Source organism: Actinia tenebrosa, unplaced genomic scaffold (assembly GCF_029948245.1).
Source record: "Actinia tenebrosa isolate PJP-AT-01 unplaced genomic scaffold, QUT_ActTen_1.0 PGA_scaffold9__36_contigs__length_13948895, whole genome shotgun sequence".
Lineage (NCBI taxonomy): Eukaryota > Metazoa > Cnidaria > Anthozoa > Actiniaria > Actiniidae > Actinia > Actinia tenebrosa.
In genome coordinates this window covers 8,281,567-8,303,416 of record NW_028292586.1, presented here as the reverse complement: position 1 = coordinate 8,303,416, position 21,850 = coordinate 8,281,567, and the positions used below count along the sequence as shown (strand labels likewise).

Sequence of the window (21,850 nt, the reverse complement as noted above, 5' to 3'; positions counted from 1 at the left end):
AGAAGTTTCAATGCTGCGCAAACATTGTCTGATGCCGTCCAGCAGTTAATTTAAGCCCTGTGCACTTGTTTGGTCACTGCCAGGGTTTCTTAATGCTTTGAGTTCTTTTATTTCTTCTTACAGTATGTTATGTTGGTTAGTTATGTTGAAGTGCGGAGAGAGGGGATTGCCATTTAAAGTGGTTAGAACTTCCCTAAAAAATGCATCAAAATACCATTGTCATAATTACAATCATAGCTAATAACTATCCAAAAAATAATTTATATATTCAGGGGAACACCTATTGATTACTCCAAAATAATATCAATGCTTTTTCATACAACCCAAAAATTGTGCAACTACAAAAAACGTTTTTGTTGTTGTCCTGTCCTTCACTCATCATTGATATATACAAGACTCGATCATAATCCAGGAAGAATGTTATATATCTCTGGTGAGAAATTTTGAAAAAAAAACCCTTCTCAAAAGGATCTTGGTTGCGAGGCTAACATGGAAATATAAAAGAAATGAAATTATGTAGACAAAAAAGGTGATTTCTTTTGTATCTTTAAATTAGTCTTGCATCCATAATTTTTGAGAAGGGTTTGTTTCCATTCTCAAACCCAAAGCCTTTCTCAGCTTTCTAACGAAAAATCGACTTTTTGATAAGAAGGGACTGGGTACAAGAATGGGTCTATTAGGAAACACTAGGAAAATTTTCATTTTTTTGATTTAAAAAAAGCTTGGGAACTTAATTTTCTTTTAGGTGGGAAATAAATTAATAACTGAAAAATGTCAATTTGGTCATTCAAATAATTACTTGGAAAATTGTTACCTTTGTAACAGTTATAGAATTTATTTATTTCGGCTGTGAATGGGTATCCCTAGATAACTGCTTATTGGGCCAGATTCCATTAATAGCAGTTGCTCTCAAAAAATTGATGGGGCTTTTTCCATTGTCCGAACATTGTCAGTTTAACATATTTTGATATTTGGTGACCTTTAAATTGTTATTTATAAACCGATATAATTATTTATAGAAGCTTCTGGTTTATTTTTAGCCACCTGCAACCAGCCACACCCTATTGAACTTTGAACAATCCAAAAAATTCTTTTGACATGCAAGGAAGATTATTCTATAAACTGATAGGGAGTTTCCTATATGGGACCGAACCAGAGATTTACACACTCGAATATGACTTTTGAACTGCCAGTTTGAGACTTTCATTGGACAGCACAGTAGGCATTGGTCATGATTGGAAGAAGTGCTATTGGCTACAGAGAGTGGTAACATGTGGCATGGTGCAGTTATGTGTTGAGCGACTCTCTAAATGGCTTCCCAAACAAAGTACCTGTGTTTGGATGGTGTTAGGTTTTTATGGTTTTGATTTCTGTTAGTCTTAGAAAGCTACTTCAACTCAAAGACACGGAACGGTGCGTTTGCTGCAATGTATGCTGGGTAATGGTGGATCAATATTTAATGCGCATGTGTGAGGGCTGCCACATGTCCTTTGCTTTGACATAGTCTTATTGTAAATATGGGGAATGGCGAAGGATTTGCAAGCTAAAATACACAGTCTTGGCCAGCGATTAAAAGAAGAATGCAACTCAAAATCGCCCGATTTACCTGAGACGGAAAGCGAGAAGACTAAACCACCGACTAGAGCTCTCCTGGGGCTCAACATCAGCTCTGGGACAAGAAAACAACGACCAGGTATTGACTTGAGAGTTTTGTATATGGCACCGAACGTTCGGTCACTTTGTACCTGAAATCAACTGGTCTTATATTTGTCTCCTGATTGTTGTTGTCACCCCTACAACTTGTACCTGGCTCTTCTTACAACGTTTTGAGCGATTCTATGTATTTATTTGTGTTCTTCATGTCTAAACGGTGAAAACAATCAAGATCTCAGAAACTGAAACGTAATATATTTGAACCTCTGTCTTGTTTTCCTAATTGTTGTTTTGTCAGTCTTATTTTCTTGAATACATTATTCTTCGTCCCTTAACTCACCAATATCGCTGAATTTATCAAAATGCTAAATCTCTGAGGCCTTTGAGGAATATTTCGTCGCTTATTCTTCGCTTTTCCGTCAGTTCTTCGATAAGAATCTACTAGAGTTGTCGCTGTTTCGTGTTTATGTACAAAGAACGTCTTCATAGAGTCCTTAATAGACGTCAGCCATGTCGAGACGTAAATTTTACAAATTTAAACAAGTTTAAAGGGAAATAATTTGATTTAAGTATTTAGCGGTTGTATTTTGGCTATACAATCCCTCACAAATTTAAAAAGATTCCTTTTTTAATAAGTTTTCACGTTATTTTTCTTATGAATTTTGATTTGCAATCATTCGATTCTCTCATGATAAGCTTATTTGTATAATTCCTTTATAAGCTTAAGCTTACATTTTCCCCCCGATAATACATGTATGCTTTTCAATTCCCATGTTAAATGAGATTTTGATATAAGTTTTCAAATTTGAAAGATCAAAAAATAATAATTTCTGATATGAAAATACATATATGTTATTTACCGGCCAGGAGGTCCGGATAGGGAAAAACTGTGCCCGAGGTCTTGAATATACGGACCGAGGCCGTTAGGCCGAGGTCCGTTTTCAAGACCGAGGGCACAGTTTTTCCCTATCCGGACCGACTATAGGACGGTAAATAACTTATTTATTTTTTTCCCGTATTTTTTTACTTCTTTTTAATCGTGCAACGTTGCTGTTATTATTTGAAAAACGTCAAAGATAATGGATGGCAATATTTATTGAAAGAAAAAAATTTGCATACGTTGTAAGGGAAGTAATATCATTAAAAAAATATTTTATTCACTGAGTAATAACAATATGATCAAGTTGAAAAATTAGAAAAAGTGAAAGTAATTTATTCACATTTACAAAAAAGCCAATAACATGTCATGTCAATCAAACGATTGAGAAACCGTGCATGCGCACTGATATGGATCAAACAACAAGCACAGCAGTGCTACGATGACTTAAAAAAGAGCTTTTATCAAATTCTAATTCGTTTAAGAAATGCACAAGATCACATCAGAAAAAGCTTAACTGCAGATGAGTGCATTAAATTATATCAAAGTCAATGTCTACTGCGATTCAGAGTCATCACTTTCAAGAATTCCTCGCCTTTTGGCTGGTTTTGGTGCTTGCACGTGTTGATGAACGATGTTCACCGTGAATGAGCAGCCTTCAACTCTACCAATGGACGAACCAGGAAAAATACCATAGCCAAATGGTCCACCCTCTGATGACGAACTTGTGGATGTACTTGGCTTGGCATTGATATCTTCAGAGCAAGAAACTTCTGTTGTATTGGCAGCCATCATAGAGCGGCTTGACTGTTTTGACCGACTGAGAGTCAATGACATTTCGCGCTGATGAGTCAACGAAGCTGTGCTGTAAGAGTCGAGGCTTTTGAGATTCTTATGTCCACTCAGCTGGGCTACGTAGTTTGGTGGAACTCCAGCATCCATCAAGCGAGAAATGAACGTTTTCCTTACACTATGGTTGGACACATTACCTTTCAACCCTACTCGTTTGGCAGCTTTCGAGAGAAGATTTCCAATCTCGTTTTTACCGAGTGGAGTTTTGCAATACCAAACATTTGAATTTTGCATTCGTTTATGCTTGATAGCCAGGTAAAACGGAGAGTCTGGATGAAGCATTTCTTGTGGTCTGTGGCTACGGAAGGCTTTGTAATATTTTACTGGGCAGCGCTCATTATCAGAAGCGTAAGCGTTTGGCTTGAATGCACGATTTCCTTCGCCCTGTCGTGTTTTTGAGCCTCTTTCTGTGCCCCAAGTTAAAACTTCCTTTCCGGTAACGCTGTCAACATTCAGGGAAACATCTCCCCACTTCAGTTTACGGCTTTCATCGCGAGCACGGAAACCAAAATGTAGAGATAGGAGCCACCATACAGTCCTTTGAAGAGACTCAGGATTTTGCTCGCCAAACTCACCAGATGCAAACAAGAGGTCTTCTTCTTCATCTGTTACACCACGGGCTGCTTGAGGAAGATTTCCCTTGGCCTTTACTTCAGCCAGTTGTTTCTTTTTAGACTTTAAAGCGTCTCTTGACATGGCAAATTCTTGATCTTTAAATATATTGACTGTGGACTGCTTATCATTGAGGTATCTCTGAAGACTTCGATGGAAAGAGGTTAGTGTAGAGGGCTCGTACGCTTCACCATCTTTCTTTTGTATCTCGATGAAGAAACGACAGATCAACAAATTTAGCTTTTGTGGAGGTATGTTTTCAACTTCTGTAGTTTCTCCCCACTCGGACAAGTATCTTCGCCACACATTTAGGTCATACTGAGTTTTCTTAATAGTATTTTCTGGACGCTGAGTCTGTATGAAACTTTGGACGTCGTCCACTGAAAAACTTTGCTTTTCTCTGGTTTTCTCGCTTTCGTTTTCATTGTTTTTGTAGTCCAAAGGATAATAGAATTCGCTATCACTATGCTCGTCATCAGACATCTTACTGAGATAAACGTGACTGTAAAACAGCGTGTTTTGTAGAGAAAATAAGTGAATAAATATTGCCAGTAAAAACAATAAATTGCAATACTTGTTTTGTTGTTTAGCGGCCAAGGATACCGGACCGCGACCGCGGGCAGATACTGACAAAATACCGCCCGCTCAAACAGCCAATCAGAACGCACGATTTTTTAGGATACCGGACCGGAAAAAAATAAACATATTTATTTGCTTTCAATTATTGGATTATTATTATTATTTCTTTGTTTTAATGTTCACCCATTCTAAGATGGATAATTGTCTAATCTTATGTTCTAATTCTGTCAACAAAGCTTAATAATAATCCTACAAATCGGAATACTCTAGTTTTGAAGTTCCAATTTTTAAAGTATTTCAATGTTTTATTCGTGTTTGGTTTAAAGTAATTAAAAATATGCAAGAGATCAACACAGTCTTTACGAAAACTGGCCGTGATATGATTATAAAATAAATCAATAGCCCATGCACTTCCGAAATATGCTTTGCTTTCCATGCACAAAGGTTTCAATGTGAGGCTACATGCATAATGCTCAGTTATTTGACGGCGAAATAAATCATGTAATTCACCTTTTCAGCGCTAGCCTGGATTGTGTTACAGTCACCAAAAAGTTTGGACATCGTTCTTGGATTTCCATACAAATTCACTGACTTTAAAGAGAAAATTTAGGTAGATTTCTTTAGTTAGCTCTCTTAACAGCGTAAGAAAAGCTTCAGTCGAGCTAGAAAAATGATTATTTACTTGTATTTAGAGAACTAACTAAACATTAACCAAGTAAATAGTTCATTTAGAGTCAGTACATTTGTACAGAAATTCGAGAACAATGTCCAAACGTTTTGGTGACCGTAACACAATCTAAAACAATTTATACCCTGTGACGGCTAGTGCCGAAATAGTGAATTTAGCATGTAGCCCTTATGCGTGATGAGTGAAGCATACACTCAACTGGAAAATTATCATTGGGTTCAAAACATACTGTATGAAATTTTAGCGACACTTTCATTCAAATTTTTCACGATTCAGAAAAATTTGACAACAAAAAACAAGTGTCCCAAAAACATAATGAAGTTAAAATTAAGTGACCTTCAATTATTGAGAAAATAAAGAATTAATGGCCATTTAAAAAACAAGGATCCAAGACAATAATTCTATTAAATTTTTCAGTAAATATTGTGTAAATTTTAGAAAACATGATGTTTGGCTATTCCTGCAAGCCTAGATTTCTTTACAAAAGAGCATATTTTCAACCCACAAGATTTTTTTAGCCTGTGATTTTGAAAACCATTTTCCTTCCCTAAAGTACTAGACAGTTGTTTGATTGATTGAAGTGAAAGTGATCCCTGACTGTGGTGCTTTGTTATATTTATGCATAATTATTATAAGAATAATATTATTTTGCAACAAAAAAAGTATTGTTGTGTTTTTACATAGCTAATTTGTCGGTCGATGGATCTTTTAAACCAAGAAGAAGGATTGTACATGCGAGGAGACACAGCAACAAAGATGATGACAGGTATTCATGCAATAATCAATGCTTAAAATGCTCATAGAAACTATTTAATAGAATTTGGACAAAGTATAAAGACTGGGACTTTCAAGGGATTTTTCAAGGTCTCACAAAACAAGGACATTTTCTCTGACAAATCCTGATATTGTGTGAACTCGGCATGATAAATATATTATCTGTAGATTTTTCTGCAGATATATAGAGAATAATACATGGGTGTGTGGAAATGTGTGATTTATCTTCTAGTGTTCAAATTGATATCCCACAAGTAAGTGCTGCGGACTAGTAAAAATATTGAAGTTGAAAACAAGAAGATAGATTTCATATCTCAAAGTGCCCATGTATTGTTCTGTTATATATTACATAAACGAATATCAAGCATTTATAATTTAAGACAATTTTATTGCCAAATTATACTAATTATACTATATTTTAAACATTAAAACAGTGATTGACTGTTATTAACACACTGAAAATTATTATATTTTTACATGTGTTGTTTGCTATTACATGTATTTGGAAAGCAGAATTACATTTTATATAAGTTTACGAATGGTATAATATAAAAAGTTTTGAATCATTGCATTCAGTTTTCACAATATTGTAAACTACATATCAAGACCTCGCCAGTTTTATCTGCCTTGGTTATTATGATTTACAATACCATGATCAACCGTCATTCTTGTTGGAAAGACATTTCATTATCCGTATATTTACCTCTTGTACTATTTATTAACACATTTCTCGTTTCTTGTAGTGCGCACATTGAAAAGAAGTTGAATGAAATAAACAAGCAAACTGGAATCCTTAAACTAGGAGACAAGGTGAAGTCAGAGTTTAGATTTTAATGATCTTAAAGGTTTTTAAAGTGAAATATGAAACCATACTCAAGGGAATGACACATACATGGTCATAGTAAAATGCTAACATGGACGTTCCAGTCATAAATAAGTGTTACCTGTATAACTGAAACAGTAATGATGAAAAGGTAAATCATACACCGTGAAAAGATGAAAAAACTGACGTTTCAGATGCCTGTCCTTCGTCGGAGTAAAAGAGAAAGAGGTGGTAGAAAGGAGTGTTTATATGATAGAATAAGACAAAAGAAACCAATAGGAACAAGGTAGGCAAGGAAACAAAAACAAACAATCAAAAGACAAAAGAAAGGATTAGTTGAAAGAAAGTTCATTAATCCCGTTGGGACTAAGAGTGCCACTGAAACATCTTTGCTTATTTACAATTCATTATTTACATCATAAAATAAAACTGCACACTTGAGGAAAGGACACTTGCATAGGCATAGGAAAATTCTATAACTACACCTTTTGCTGTTCATTAACAGAAAATGTACATTCATTTGTGCCAATAGTTGTATCAATAACGTGTAATGTACTTTCATCAACACCACAAGTAACATCATTAGCGCGGATCAACTTTCAATAACGATAATTGAATATGCGTGTACATTCATAGGCATCAATGGACAATCAATAGCGCGTTTGTACATTCATATGCGCGGAATGTATTTTCTTGTGCGCGAAATTCAACTTCAATTAAACCAAAATGACAAACAATTGCATTTATGGACAATCATTTACCCAAAAGTGAAAATTCATTAGTGCTATTAGCATAATCATTGACAATCAATAACGCGCTTGGACAATCATGAGGGTCAACGTTATATTCTATAGCGTGGTTCGACAAACATTTGCATGATTCGAATAAACAATAAGAGAAATAAAACAATCATTAGCGATGTTCTTTTTTATCACTTTAAAACATATAAAAAACTCAGGAAACTGCCTCCATAATAGCGGCTGCGTAGGAGAATAGCAATTAGCTCACTTAAAGCAGCAATTAAAGCCGACATCAGCCGTCCAGAGATCCAACAACATACGAACTATCGGGCTAAGGCAAGACGAAAAGAGATTGCTCTAGGTCACTACAGAAAGCAGTTGCTAATGGAAGGGTTCCAGAGAAATGTGGCAACCATCGCTATCACTAAATGTAATCAGTGGTTCAGATATATGCAAACGTATTTGCCACGATGTATAAATGGCGAAGAAATTGAAGGCTAAAATAGTTCTTTTTTTTAAATCGCTAATGATTGTTTTATTTCTCTTATTGTTCATTCGAATCGTGCAAATGTTTGTCAAACCACGCTATAGAATATAACGTTGACCCTCATGATTGTCCTAGCGCGTTATTCATTGTCAATGATTATGCTAATAGCACTAATGAATTTTCACTTTTGGGTAAATGATTGTCCATAAATGCAATTGTATGTCTTTTGGTGTTATTGAAGTTGAATTTCGCGCACAAGAAAATACATTCCGCGCATATGAATGTACAAACGCGCTATTGATTGTCCATTGATGCCTATGAATGTACACGCATATTCAATTATCGTTATTGAAAGTTGATCCGCGCTAATGATGTTACTTGTGATGTTGATGAAAGTACATTACACGTTATTGATACAACTATTGGCACAAATGAATGTACATTTTCTGTTAATGAACGGCAAAAGGTGTAAAGATAAAAGTTCCAGTTATAAACTATAAATGTTACCTGTAACTGAAACCTTTTTGGTTATTTACATATAGAAATACGAGTTTTCACTAGATGACTTGGATACAGAGGAAGAAATTGGGTGTGGCACATCTGGTCAGGTGTTTAAGATGAGACACAAGAAGTCAGGTCAAGTCATGGCAGTCAAGGTAAAGATAAACTAGGAATACATGTACAGTAGCTTCATGTTTATCGTTACTGCATGTCCTGGGTCCAGTCGTATGAATCCTGGATAGCGTTATCCGACAGATAAATTTATCCAGTGGATAAATTTATTGGATAACAGCATCGACTTATGTATCCACTGGATAGCGCCATCCAGGCTTTTTACAACTGGGCCCTGATGTGAAAAATACATAAATGCTGTCAAACTCATATGTTATATAATCAGTACAGTGTACATATACAGAGTATTGATGTTCCTTAAACTGGACTGCTGTACCATAGGCCCCCAGGGGGGGGGGGTACTCTGCCAGGATTTGGGTAGGGGTGTTCCGATGGGATTCTGAAAGGGGTACCCTGTTTATGACAAAAAAACTCAAATTTGTAGACCCTGTTTATGACAAAAGATATAATTCATTGCACAGAGGTCCTGTTTCAATTATCATGTCATCTCGCGTATCGTTTTTTACGACCATAATAACCAGTTTCGGTCAATACGAAAGTAGAAACCCTGAATATGACAGGAAACTCAGGAAAAAAATTGGAACTTGAGTGAAATTGCATACCCTGTTTATGACAAGAAGCTCGAACAACCATACCCTGTTCAGTGGATCATCCCCGTATAGTCCATATATGGGAGTACCCCCCCGGGCATAGGCCTTTTCGGAGTTTAATAATCAGGATGTATTGGAGTCTAGCCCTGATGCAAACAAGACCATATTATAAGACATGATGATCAAATGATGTTTGTACTCAAGATAGACCACAATACACCATGTTTGCTGTATGAAGCTGTCATTCCTAGGGTCCATAGCAGTGAAACAAAGCAGGGCACAAGGCTTTTTGTTTTCTCTTGAAAAGACACTCAAATTAATTATTGTGCATTTACAGTAAATTCAAATATTCATTAGATTTTCTGTCTGATTTATGTACTTTTTTCAGAAAATGGCACGAAGCCACAACAAAGAAGAACAAAAAAGGGTTCTAATGGACCTTGAAGTCGTAATGAAAAGCCATGATTGTCCATATATTGTTAATTGTATTGGCTGTTATATATCTCGGGTAAGCTGTGATATGAATTTTGTATTATCAATAATAAAATAATAATTTACTGCAGTTTTCCATATCCTGCAAACTCAATAGTTCTGAATTGCCAGCTGCATGCTGAAATTTTGTTTTTCACTGCCGTCAATCAAAAATAATCAGTCGGTACTTACCATGGTATTATGTTGTTGACTGGCGGCAGTAAAAAACCGTCTTCACAAAAAGCCGTTGAAATGTCCGAGTTCAGTCCCCGAGTTCACAGAATATAGAAAACAGAAGTAATACTAAAATTACACATGCTTCATAGGGAGATGCTCTCATGTGCTTTATAAAAATATTAAACTGCAAATTTAATGGCAAAATAAATACAGTACCTGCATGCAATATACTCTTGGGTATTTAAATTTAATTATTTAATGCAATCTGCAGAAAGTTGCTATGACACTCTTTTGCAATTATAAAAAATACAAGTCGAAAATTGTCTCTGATCATTTGTTCCGAAAACATTCCATTGTAGATTCATTAGGTTTGGAGACATGCGCATAGTGGCTGCTGCACAAACGCATTAATTAGCTATAAAAAACTTTGTTAATTCGTGGTTCCGACTCCCCTTAGTTACCGTTGCTACAGTACTGCACGCAACTCCGTCATGCAACATGGCTGTGATCATGTTTGCCTTTGAATCGCCATACCTCAAGGGCAATTGCGCTGCAATTTAACAGTGTAAATGCGAAAGTTATTTATCTGCATTCATGCTCTGGTTAATATGAGATTGCAGTTCCATGAATGCGATCGAGTCAGACGTTAAACAGATAAATAAATAAATAATAAATACTGTACGTAGGTGTACAACAAATCACTCTAATCAAGAATTTCCTTTTTTTAACACAGTCGGATGTCTTTATCTGTATGGAGCTAATGACAACATGTTTAGACAAGTTGATCAAGAGACTGCAAGGCCCAATACCTGAACATATTCTTGGCAAAATGGCTGTTGCTGTAAGTACAAGTTAACTAAAGATAATGCTTTTGTGTCGATTTTAAAATAGTTTATCACATCAGGGCCATGAATAATGGCTGGTCATCAGACAATGTCTGTCCAAAATTTCAGCGTGTTACAGTAGGTTGAACTTTGACTTGCTGGTCGTTTTGACCAGTTATGTAACTGCGGTTTTTGATATTCTGCGAACTCGGTAATTAAGAGTTGCATTCATAAATTTGGTTTATTGCTGCCATTATTCAAAAATAATCAGTCAGTACTTTTTATTTTCTTGACTGGAGGCAGTGAAAAACCAATTTCACAACAAGCTGTTGGAATGTCTGAGTTCGCAGAATATGGAAAACCCCAGTAAGCCTGAAACAAGATACTTCACCAAGCTAAAACTAATTTAGATGGTCATCAGCTGGTGAAGTTGTCATGACCAGCTACTGAACAGCCATTATTCTTAGCCCAGCACTATCCTTTGATTGGTGGGGTCTTGACCAATGATCAGTAAACAGTCAGATCAATGAATTGATGATTGACGTACTGTCATATAGTCATAAAGTATATGATTGTCATAATGCTGTGTCCTTTGTAGTTTGCTTTGTAACCTCCAACCATTTCATTGTGTGTGAAGTGAGATCACTCTCCTTTCACCAACCTCTTGAATTCAATCCCCAGTGGCAGATCTAGGGGTGGGTTTTGGGGGTTGCAACCCCCCCTATGAGAGCCATCGTGATTTTTTTTTCATGACAACACCAACAGTATCGTGAGTTTTATTAAAACAGGGTACCAAACACATTTTGCTCGCTTTTTTTTCTATACACCGTGTGTGGGACCTGAAACAACCATGCTCGCCTGCAGCAAATAATCATTATCATAAGACCTACTTCAGTTTGGGAACCCTGTGCTACTTTCCCGCCAAACAAGTACCTCAATCAATGCTACAACCCCCCCCCCCCCCTTTGAAAAAATCCTGGATCCGCCACTGATCCCCAAACTTGATGTCATAATTCATATGATAATAATTAAAGATTCTTGTTGGTACAGTAATCTCTTGTGCTGCCAGATTTGTTTTGGGGGGGGGGGGGGGGGGTTCTTTGGTTTTCTTCTCTCCAAAAATCAATTCCTAGATTCCAATTCAATCATGGAATGAGGGTCACAGGCTTGTTAGCTTGTTAAGTGCTACCCTTGTAAAACAAGTATTATTCAAAGTATACAGCTAAAATAAAACGCTTTTATTTGAAGCATAGTTGCCTTATCTGAAGCTCTTTTTTTTCTTAGATTGTGAATGCCTTACATTATTTAAAAGAAAAGCATGGGGTCATGCACAGAGGTAAAGTAATATATTGTCAGCGACTGTCAAAAATGTTGTACTCCTGACGGGCTTTGCGACTATGCAACTAGACCGAACAGGAGTAAGGGTAGAAATAACTGTTAGCTGCATATATTATTATTTAGCCACATCTTGAGCTCGCAGTGTTTCCATTTTAGCCATGCCTAAAGCATACAGGGAAGATCTTTGCTGGTAAACAATTTGGGTTTGGATAATTATTCCTCTGCATGAAAACTAAAGAAGTAGCTTTTTATTTGTTCTCCCTTCGCAGACAAAAAGGCACAATCATTCGAGCTTTACTCTACATGATTATATTCTAAAGTGTGAGCTAAAAATGTATTGCTTCAGTGATGTTTACCCGTACACCCGACTGGGCAAGTCGCATAGTCCCGGATCTTTTTTAAACAAGAAACGCCCCCTCCCCTGGCCATAAATAATGAACAACCTCTTAGTTAACACTAAGAACTCATTACTATACCTTACTTAATCTCAACACTATTATATTTTTCTTTTGCACTAGATGTCAAGCCATCAAATATGTTGCTAGACTGTAATGGATGTGTAAAGCTGTGTGACTTTAGTATTAGTGGACGGCTTGTGGATTCCAAGGCAAAAACCAAAGGTGCTGGATGTGCTGCATATTTAGCTGTAAGTAAATTATAGACTACTTCAACAATACGGCTGCCATTTTGGATCGCAAGGCAATATACATCTAGGGGAGGGGGGGTGCAGGGGGTGGGGGGGGGGGGGATTATAAAAGAGCTAATGTGACAGGGCAATCATCATTTACATATTAATCAGTTATGGGGAATTTCCGAAAAAGAAAAATTTTTTTAGCCGTGCCCTTAAATTTTGCTATATATTTTCTTTAAACATCTAAAATGTGCAATTTAGGTCAAGGCCCTGTGAATGTTTAGCCATTTCAATTTTATGATTGATCAAAGTCTGGGTATGGCTATTTCACAGATCAATTTGGAATTTAGCTTGTTAGGTTTGGTCTAGGGTTTTCCAGAGGAAGGAATACCGGAGAACCTGAGAAAAATCCTTGAATCAAGGGAGAGACCTATATACTAAAAACTCTACTAGCGTATGATGCAAAGTCCAGGAATCGAACCTGAGTCCCCAGAGGTGAAAGGCAAGTGTACTACTCCTATAAGACACCCTTGATCGATCCCCTAGTAGTAATAGTAATAGTAATGGGGTACTTATATAGCACATTTCAAATATCTCAATGATGTATCCCTAGATTTATTGCCCTAACTGACATGTGCAGTTGTAGATCCAATGCCATTGAGATCCAATGCTTCTAAACTAATACTTCCTGATATAATTTTTTTAGCCTGAAAGAATAGATCCACCAGACCCAATGCACCCTGATTATGATGTACGAGCTGATGTGTGGAGCCTTGGATTATCACTAGTAAGCATGCAACGTAATCAAATATAATTATTTCTGTTACTGCTCAGTGCTTCCCTGAATTACATGTGCAAAATTGTACAATTTGTAGCCAATGACATTTAGTAGGTTTGGGTGGATGTCAATCAACAGGTTTCCATGACAATCCTTAGGCATATTACAGCACTATGCATTAATTAAAAGTATGACCACACTTAATGTATTCACATACTTCTTTGAAGGCTCAGGCTTTTTCCTGCCAAACAAGCCTTTGCATGCCTTATTGGGTAAAACAAGCCAGCTTCCCATCAAAATGTGTTGGTTTAAAATACATTAAAATACATGAATACATTAATTAATGTGGTCATAGTTTTGTGTGTTGCGCTGTAGCATCATCAGATACACAAAGTATTTCATGCCTGTGATTATAATCGCTGTAAAAAAGATTGCTAAGAGTAGATCTTACATGACTCAGTGAAATGTTATAGCATACAACACCATTACGATACAAATTTAAAACAAGTCTCAGTGTGGGAGAACTCTTACAATAATCTAGTACAAATGCTGTGACGAGGCACCGTCACAGTGAATGAACAACACAGATGTACTGCGAGCTGTGTACTGTGTACAGTCTATATACTGCCAGTATTATATTTAGGAATTACTAGGAATAATGTATTTATTTATTTATATGTATTAATATTTATTTTAGTAATATACTGTATGTATTTTGTAATCCTTTCTGTTAGGACCCTAGTGAAAACCACTTTGTGATCTAGGCTTCCTCTTTAAAGATTAAGAGGAATTTTTTTTTCAATAATGAGCAATAATGGCAAAATGCGCCAAAAGCTAGACTTTCATATGAGTTTTGATCCAATTTTTGTTTTGGGTTAACACTCAAAACCTTTTTTAAACAGTTAGAAACTGATGTACTATATAATTTTTCCCAGAGTTTGGAATACAATCTTAGGATTTTTGTATAATTAGTAAACAACTCAAATGCTAAGAGTCACCCTTGATGTATTAGCTGCCATAACTTCTTTAATAATTTCTTATGAAATATTTTTTTAATTTCTCTTCTATAAAAACAAGAAGAAAGATGCACACATTAAAACAGGATATCAGCCCAACCCTTTGTAGACCTTGAATTAATTTTTTTTCCAAAAAAAAGTTACATAATTTGAAAAATATATCTTTTTGTGTCTTGTTTTTTGTTTTGCTTTGCTTTGCTTTGCTTTGCTTTGCTTTGCTTTGCTTTGCTTTGCTTTGCTTTGCTTTGCTTTGCTTTGCTTTGCTTTGCTTTGCTTTGCTTTGCTTTGCTTTGCTTTGCTTTGCTTTGCTTTGCTTTGCTTTGCTTTGCTTTGCTTTGCTTTGCTTTGCTTTGTTTTGTTTTGTTTTTGTTTGTTTGTTGTTTTTTGTTTTGCTTTGCTTTGCTTTGTTTTGCTTTGCTTTGTTTTGTTTTTGTTTGTTTGTTGTTTTTGTTTTGTTTTTGTTTTGTTTTTTTCTTGCTTGTTTGTTTGTTTCTTTATTTTTTATTACGATACAATATACTTTTTTCATACTACAAAGAAAGTAATAATTATAAAGTAGATATTTTCAAAAGAATTTTATCGAATATTGGTTGGTTAGAGTGACTAAAAAGCTAATCAAGCTAGATATTTTGCTTCTAATGTTGTTTTCTATGTTGTCTAGGTTTAGTCTAGGATGTAAAACTTTGCTAAATTTTACTTCACTAATTTAAACTTTGCTTCTCTAAATTTGTTTTGCAGGTTGAACTTGCTACAGGAAAGTTTCCATACCGAGACTGTACTACTGAATTTGAAGTTCTTTCTCGAGTTATGAATGAAGATCCACCTTGTCTTCCTAGTGAACAAGGGTTTTCAGAAGAATTCTGTTCCTTTGTTAGTGAATGGTAAGCATTGATCATTGTTATCATAGACATCAGAGATGTCTAACTTTTGCAATTCATTATGAACGTACCTGTAGAGTTTAGTTTATCATTCATTATTTACTTTATTATGCTGTCCAATTAGGAAGTAACTGGATGAAAAAGATTCCGAGTACTGACAAAATTGGAAGAGGCTGATAGGCCGAGTCCAATTTGGTAGTCAGAGGAAGTTTTTGAATTCAATTATTTCCAAATTGGACAGACACGTACAGTAAAACCCCACGTATAAGAACCTAGGTTTTTTCAAGTTAGCCTAAACAGGTTCTTATATAAATGGTATTTAGTGTTAAATTAGGCTAACTAGGTTCTTAATTAGGTTCTTAACTTTTGTTCAAGAAATAAAGTAGTATTTTTGAATACTGCAGTCTGGTCTTTGTTCTACATGGACTGTACAGTATTCTGATATTAAATTCATGTACTGTGATTTCATAAAATCAAAGGTTCATCTTAGTTTTATTTTAAGTTGGATTTTTTAATTCAATGAGGACATGTTCTTCACAGTAACCATGTACAGTTATGGTGTTTATAGCATTATTGTGTACAGACTATGTTATAAATATCTTTTTGAAAAGATTGATTTTAGGATTTTAGGATTTTAGCCTAAAATGGTTCTTATGTAAAGGGTGCTTAAAAATGAAATTTTAGCCTAACAGATTCTTAAATTTTAGGTTCTTATACGCGGGTTTTTACTGTAGTCCTATTGCAGATTAATTATATCATCCCAAATTATACTAGAGTAATTCCACTAGTCATAGTTTTCCCTCGAAAGAACGCGGATGGAAACGATCCAAATTAATCTTTAATTTGGACAGGAGAGAGAATTTGAAATATTATAATAATATAATAATAATAATAATGATATTTAATGAGGATACTCCACTCATAAAAATGATTTTCAGGGAGGTCCTAAAAAAAATAAGTGAAAATAATTGACCGAATCGAGAACTCGGCCGCGAGCGCGCCGATATAGTAAAAAGCGAAAAATCACATTATAGATTCCTAACTCAAAGGTCATGACTCATATTTAAGAAACTTAACCTGCGTAACGGCCCTCTTTTATTTATTTATTTTATTTATTTATTTTTTAATTTTTAATTTTTAATTAAAAAAAAATTTTTTTTTTGCCCGAGGACCGCTACGAAGGCTACAAGAAACTAGGTTTTTCGGCATTGAATATTTTACCTTTTACATCGTGTTAGTCAGTCTCAGATTTTTTGATTTCATATTTCTGACGCACAATGTTTTTTGAAATAGGTGCATGTAGTGCAGATTGGCAGACATTAACTTTTCCTTTACCACTCTTTTCTTTGCTACGCGCTGATCGAGACAACAGTCACGACAGGGAAGTTGGGCAATACACTTCTGTCAGCTCACTTCACTTACTTTTCCTTTCCTTTCCTTTCCTTTCCTTTCCTTTCCTTTCCTTTCCTTTCCTTTCCTTTCCTTTCCTTTCCTTTTTCTTTTTATCGCTTCCCATTTCTTCCCTTTTCTTTTTTCCATTCCCTTTCATTCTGGGTTTTTTTCTTATTCTTTTCAGGACAAACTCCTCTTTTTAATTCATCCTTTCTTTTTGTATTTTCAGCTTAATAAAAGATTACCAATACAGACCAAAATATGATAAACTCCTGGTAAGTTTGTGTACGTTATTATGACTAGCTACAACCACTTGACTATGTACTTGTCTTTCTATTCGTACCGTTATTATCTCCTCTATTACTGCGCCAAACATCTGCTCTCTAATTTGTATTCTAATCAGTGTGTTTTTAATAAATTGGTGGCTTCGTTTCGTCTGTAATATAACTTAACTTTCGCTCTACTGAATGTTTAACCAACGTTCATGAAAGCTAGGAGTATAATATATTGACTGTTGAATATTCACAGAGACAAAGTTTTTTTGTGTTACGTCCATTCGCGCCTCAAAACTGCTCGAGTTGTTGGAACTGAAAGTCTTTGATAGAAATTATACCAAGATTCTTCATGAATCTAGACACTTTTGCAGCAGCAAGTAGCAATAAAAAACATTTCTTAACCATTTAAGAGCCAACATTCTTTATTTTTATGTTTCAGAAACATCCATTTATTCAGCATTACGAGAAAGCAGACGTCGATGTTGCATGCTGGCTTAAAGATAAAACAGTCAGTTGAATAATACTGTTAATTAGCTCCATGTCATGAGCATTCTGTAGATGTAAATTAATGAAATACCAAAAAAGTTGATTCAAGAATTCGACCAAAAACATTCTACGAGGACCATTATGCTTCGTAGAATAGAATGTTTACAGTCCTTTGACTAAACGTTGTCGTTTGCTCGGCTTTATCCCTACGCGCCTAGACCGAAAAGGATAATGGGGATAATTAATTGACAGTTACTCGCTGCCGCATATATTACCTAACACGTCTTGAGCTCGCTTTTTTCGATCACATTTAATTTGCTAAAACCATGCCTCGAGCATACGGCGAAGATTTAAACTGGCGAGCAGTTTGGATGACGCAAGTTCTGGGTAATTAACCCGTTATCTTTTCCGGTCTACGCGTAGGGATGATCCGATCAACTACAACGTTTAGTCAAAGGACTGTATGTCATGTCATTAATGAACCACTTCATCTTCAAAATTATACAATTAATTGGTTTTTGAAAAATTATTTCTTATATTTACTAATCAGAATTCATTATTATATTCTCAGTCTTCAGTATATATAGTATGGATGGGACTGAAGCACGCTACCTAGACTCTCAAATGGCTTCCTTGTCATTTCAAGTAATTTCATTTGATAATTCGAAATTCTGTGCATTCTTATTGGTTCGGTGGAAGTCATTTGAATTTCAAAGTACTTCACTTCAGTTCCAAATATTTTGTTCTCTAGGCAAAGCCAGTGAGGTGACGATTACCAACTATTAACAGAGCTGTTTAGTCTGATGCTTGTTCTGAGCATTTCGAGTTCTTTCACAGTTTTCCAATTGTTGACTTTACGATGATAGACATAATAATAATTGTCTATGGTGTTAAAAAAGGTGTCTATCATTGCAAGCTCATCGTCATTCTCGCTTCAAAGCACAGGCAGGGTTACCTTCGGGATGGCGCAAAGAACTGTGAAGGGGGGGACTATTACATAAAACAATGGACGACTAGCACTAACAGTTAAACGAGCAGTTGTGTCAAAATGAACATCAGAAATGAAAAGATCACCTCAACATGTATGGAGGGTGATTTATAGCTCACAACGAGCGAAACGGGAGAAATGGCATTAACATAAGACTGAACGCTTTATAGGGGTTTGTATGGAAAAATGCGCTGGAAGGCATGAGCTCACCAGCCAACACTTTTCCTTACAAATCCTCTCAAAATATTTGATTTTATATTAATTTTAATATCATTACTCCTAAAGTCAACATTATTAGTTAACAATTCGCCTTCATACTAATATCGAGGTGCTCTTTTCGGTTTGACACAACTGCTCGTTTTAATGTGTAGGGTCACGTGACCTGTCCAAGCAACGCATAGATTATATCGCATGCAAAATGTTATTTTACAATTAACTTCGTGAGAATTTTCGTTTTCAAATCATCATACAAACTACGAAATCGCAGACAAACAACCAGAATAGAACAAAATGCACTCTAATTATTTACAGGAATATTAAAGCAAGTTTAGTTATGATTAAATAAAAATAATAATCTTTTATAAAAGAAGCCAAATCTTTGAATTTTAGTCTCTCAATAAATTTCTCTATTATAATAATAATATAATGTTTTTCATGATATAATATTCGAGTGTTTTTTTTTTTTTTTTTGGTTTTTTTTTTTTTCTTTTTGCTCGTTTTTAAAGTTTTTTTGTTTAATTTTGTTTTGGGTTTTGGTTTTATCTTTTTGAAAGGCTTTTTTGTTCGTTTGTTTGTTTGTGCGTTTGTTTGTTTGTTTGTTTGTTTGTTTCATGTTTTATAATCTCTCTTTACATGTAACAAAGCGATGGAGTTCCAGGAAACTTTAAAATATTTGTTTTGAGTCGACAATTAAGCGCTAGCAGAATAATTCACTAGTGAAATGAAGGAAAAAATTAACATATTAATAAAGGAAAAAAAGAGTGTAATTCATTTTGACATAAACGTTATTGTTCATAACCTTTTACTAAGGGAAGTGGAAATTAATATTTCCAAGAGCAATAACTGTTTTCACTTTCGATTCCGGCTAATTGTACGTGTTAAATAAATATGATAAATACGAAGGTTATAACGAGTATAACATAGAGGATATTACATGGGCACGCGGAGATACGAATTTTATCTTCTTCGAGTATTCAATTGATATCTCACTCGTTCGCTGCGCTCACTCGTGAGATATCCAAATTGAACACCAGAAGATAAAATTCGTATCTCCAAGCGGCCATGTAATGTTCTGTTTATTAAATAGATATCGATGAAACTCAAATAAAGCAAAAGCTCAAAAATTACTATGTCAACAGTGATATCTTCACGTGTGAAAGATATGGTATCTTCTACTGGTGAAAGATATCAAGTATTCGTAGTAGGCTTTTTGGTAAACGTCCATCAAATAGTTTTTTCCATAGTCAATCATGCGACACTCGTGCCGCACTCGTTATTTCAGACTAAGAAAGCGAACGCTATATTCTTGACAATACTTTATGACATGTTGAGACATATAATCGAAAAGATAGCCTGAAAACGTTCTGGCAATTGCTTATCATTTTATGCATAATTGGTTGAAACATCTGCTATTGTTGTGTTTTATTACATGTCAGAAGGTGGAAGTCTCATCGTAGAGCTCGAGGATTGAACACTGACAGTGAACCCATACTTGAAATTGTAAACTAAACTTAAGACAAAAAAGAATGACCACCACCAATGATTCTTCTGTTGCCTATTTTCTTCAGTCAATAATTGTTATCAATACAGTGATGGCCCTCTTAGCTTCTTCTCTCAACTTCTTGACAATCTTCACTTTCGTAAAGACATCATCTTTACGAGAAAAACCTTCGAACGTTCTTGTTCTTGGCTTGGCCATCGCTGACTTCAGTGCTGGTGTCATTGCACAGCCTGCTTTTGTTTCCTGGAACATTTATATCTTTTTATCAAGTGACGATAAGTTGGAGACAACTCAAGAAATAGTATTGCGCGTCTTCCACTCAATATCTAATGTGATACTCTTAGTGTCATTTTTGAATATAATTGCCATCACTGCAGATCGATTCCTGGCTGTTTATCTTCACTTGCGATACCAAGAACTTGTCACAACCAAACGATGCGGTATAGCATTAGCTTGTATTTGGGTATTTTGTCTAGCTTTCAATGTGGCGACTAGCAGTTTAATGCTTGTTTCTTATGAGGGATATATAGTGTTCCTAACCCTGTATATTGCTTTGGGAGTTATAAACATATTTCTTCTTGTCAAAATCTCTCGAGTCATCCGGCGACACTCGGTGCAGATCCAAGCCCAACAGCAATCATTACAACAGTCTATAGACATGCCCAGATACAAGAAATCCGTGAAAACTATGTACTATGTTAGTGGGGCATTTTTGTTCAGCTTTATTGCTTCTGTGGCCTTTCATATCCTGCGATTGTGTTTCCAGAATGTCTGGGTGAAAAACAAAATGTTTTTAGATGGAGGAATATGGACTTTCGTGATGTTGAATAGCGTATTGAATCCAATTATTTACTGTATGCGAGTTGGAGAAATACGTACCGCGATTGGCACACTTTTACGAAGACCTGTAGGGTAAATCACCGATTTTATCGAACACTGAAACAACCTCAGGGCTGATCAAAGTCAGCTAACTCACAGATTCACCCTAATACAACCTCTGAGCTGTCTAAGTCAGGGCACGGCTACCTTTACAGAGAGAACACTCGCAGAGCTGATCTAATTCGGGGCAAGGCTATAACACAGATTGTTATATACCAACTATCAAAGTCCATTTTTCTCGTACTCTGTTTTTTTTTTTTTTTTTTTTTTTTTTTTTTTTTTTTTTTGTTTTTTTTTTTACATAATTACCTACGATATTAACTATGCGTTCCTGAATTACATGTGCAAAGTTGTACGATTTGTAGCCATGACATTAACAGTAGGTTTCCATGGATGTCAATCAGCAGGTTTCCATGGTAATGCTTGCATTTATTCCACAGAAAGATTGCTAAATCAATTGGAGTTTTGTATAAATGTAGACACTACCTAAGTCTTGATATATTAAAAAATCTGTACTATAGTTTTATATACTCCTGTCTCTCATACGGTTCATTGATTTGGGGGAGTAATTATAAATCAAGGATCTCACCTATTCCTGACATCCTGCAGAAGCGAGCCTTAATTAAGGGCGATTACTTTCTCAGATCGTAGAACTCCAAGTAGACCGCTATTTCGAAGAATTGACATTC

At 35.4% G+C, this 21,850-nt stretch overlaps 3 protein-coding genes across 3 annotated transcripts; 2 read left to right on the top strand and 1 right to left on the bottom strand.

Annotated features, from left to right (window-relative positions):
- Positions 1-1,477: 1,477 nt before the first annotated feature.
- Positions 1,478-19,157, top strand: LOC116308668 (dual specificity mitogen-activated protein kinase kinase 7). The gene is made up of 12 exons (XM_031719143.2): positions 1,478-1,693; positions 5,946-6,027; positions 6,779-6,845; positions 8,628-8,741; positions 9,697-9,816; positions 10,690-10,797; positions 12,065-12,116; positions 12,637-12,764; positions 13,456-13,536; positions 15,282-15,424; positions 17,043-17,088; positions 17,528-19,157. Exons 1-12 carry the CDS (start codon positions 1,525-1,527, stop codon positions 17,603-17,605), a joined length of 1,188 nt encoding a protein of 395 aa, XP_031575003.1. The 5' UTR covers positions 1,478-1,524; the 3' UTR covers positions 17,606-19,157.
- Positions 3,086-4,532, bottom strand: LOC148904692 (uncharacterized protein KIAA1958-like). The gene has a single exon (XM_089024930.1). It carries the CDS (start codon positions 4,475-4,477, stop codon positions 3,086-3,088), a length of 1,392 nt encoding a protein of 463 aa, XP_088881056.1. The 5' UTR covers positions 4,478-4,532.
- A 91-nt stretch (positions 19,158-19,248) lies between the features above and the next one.
- On the top strand, positions 19,249-21,406 carry LOC116308669 (melanocortin receptor 5-like). Its single transcript, XM_089024557.1, has one exon. The coding sequence runs from the start codon at positions 20,308-20,310 to the stop codon at positions 21,196-21,198; it is 891 nt and encodes a 296-aa protein (XP_088880683.1). The 5' UTR covers positions 19,249-20,307; the 3' UTR covers positions 21,199-21,406.
- Positions 21,407-21,850: the final 444 nt, after the last annotated feature.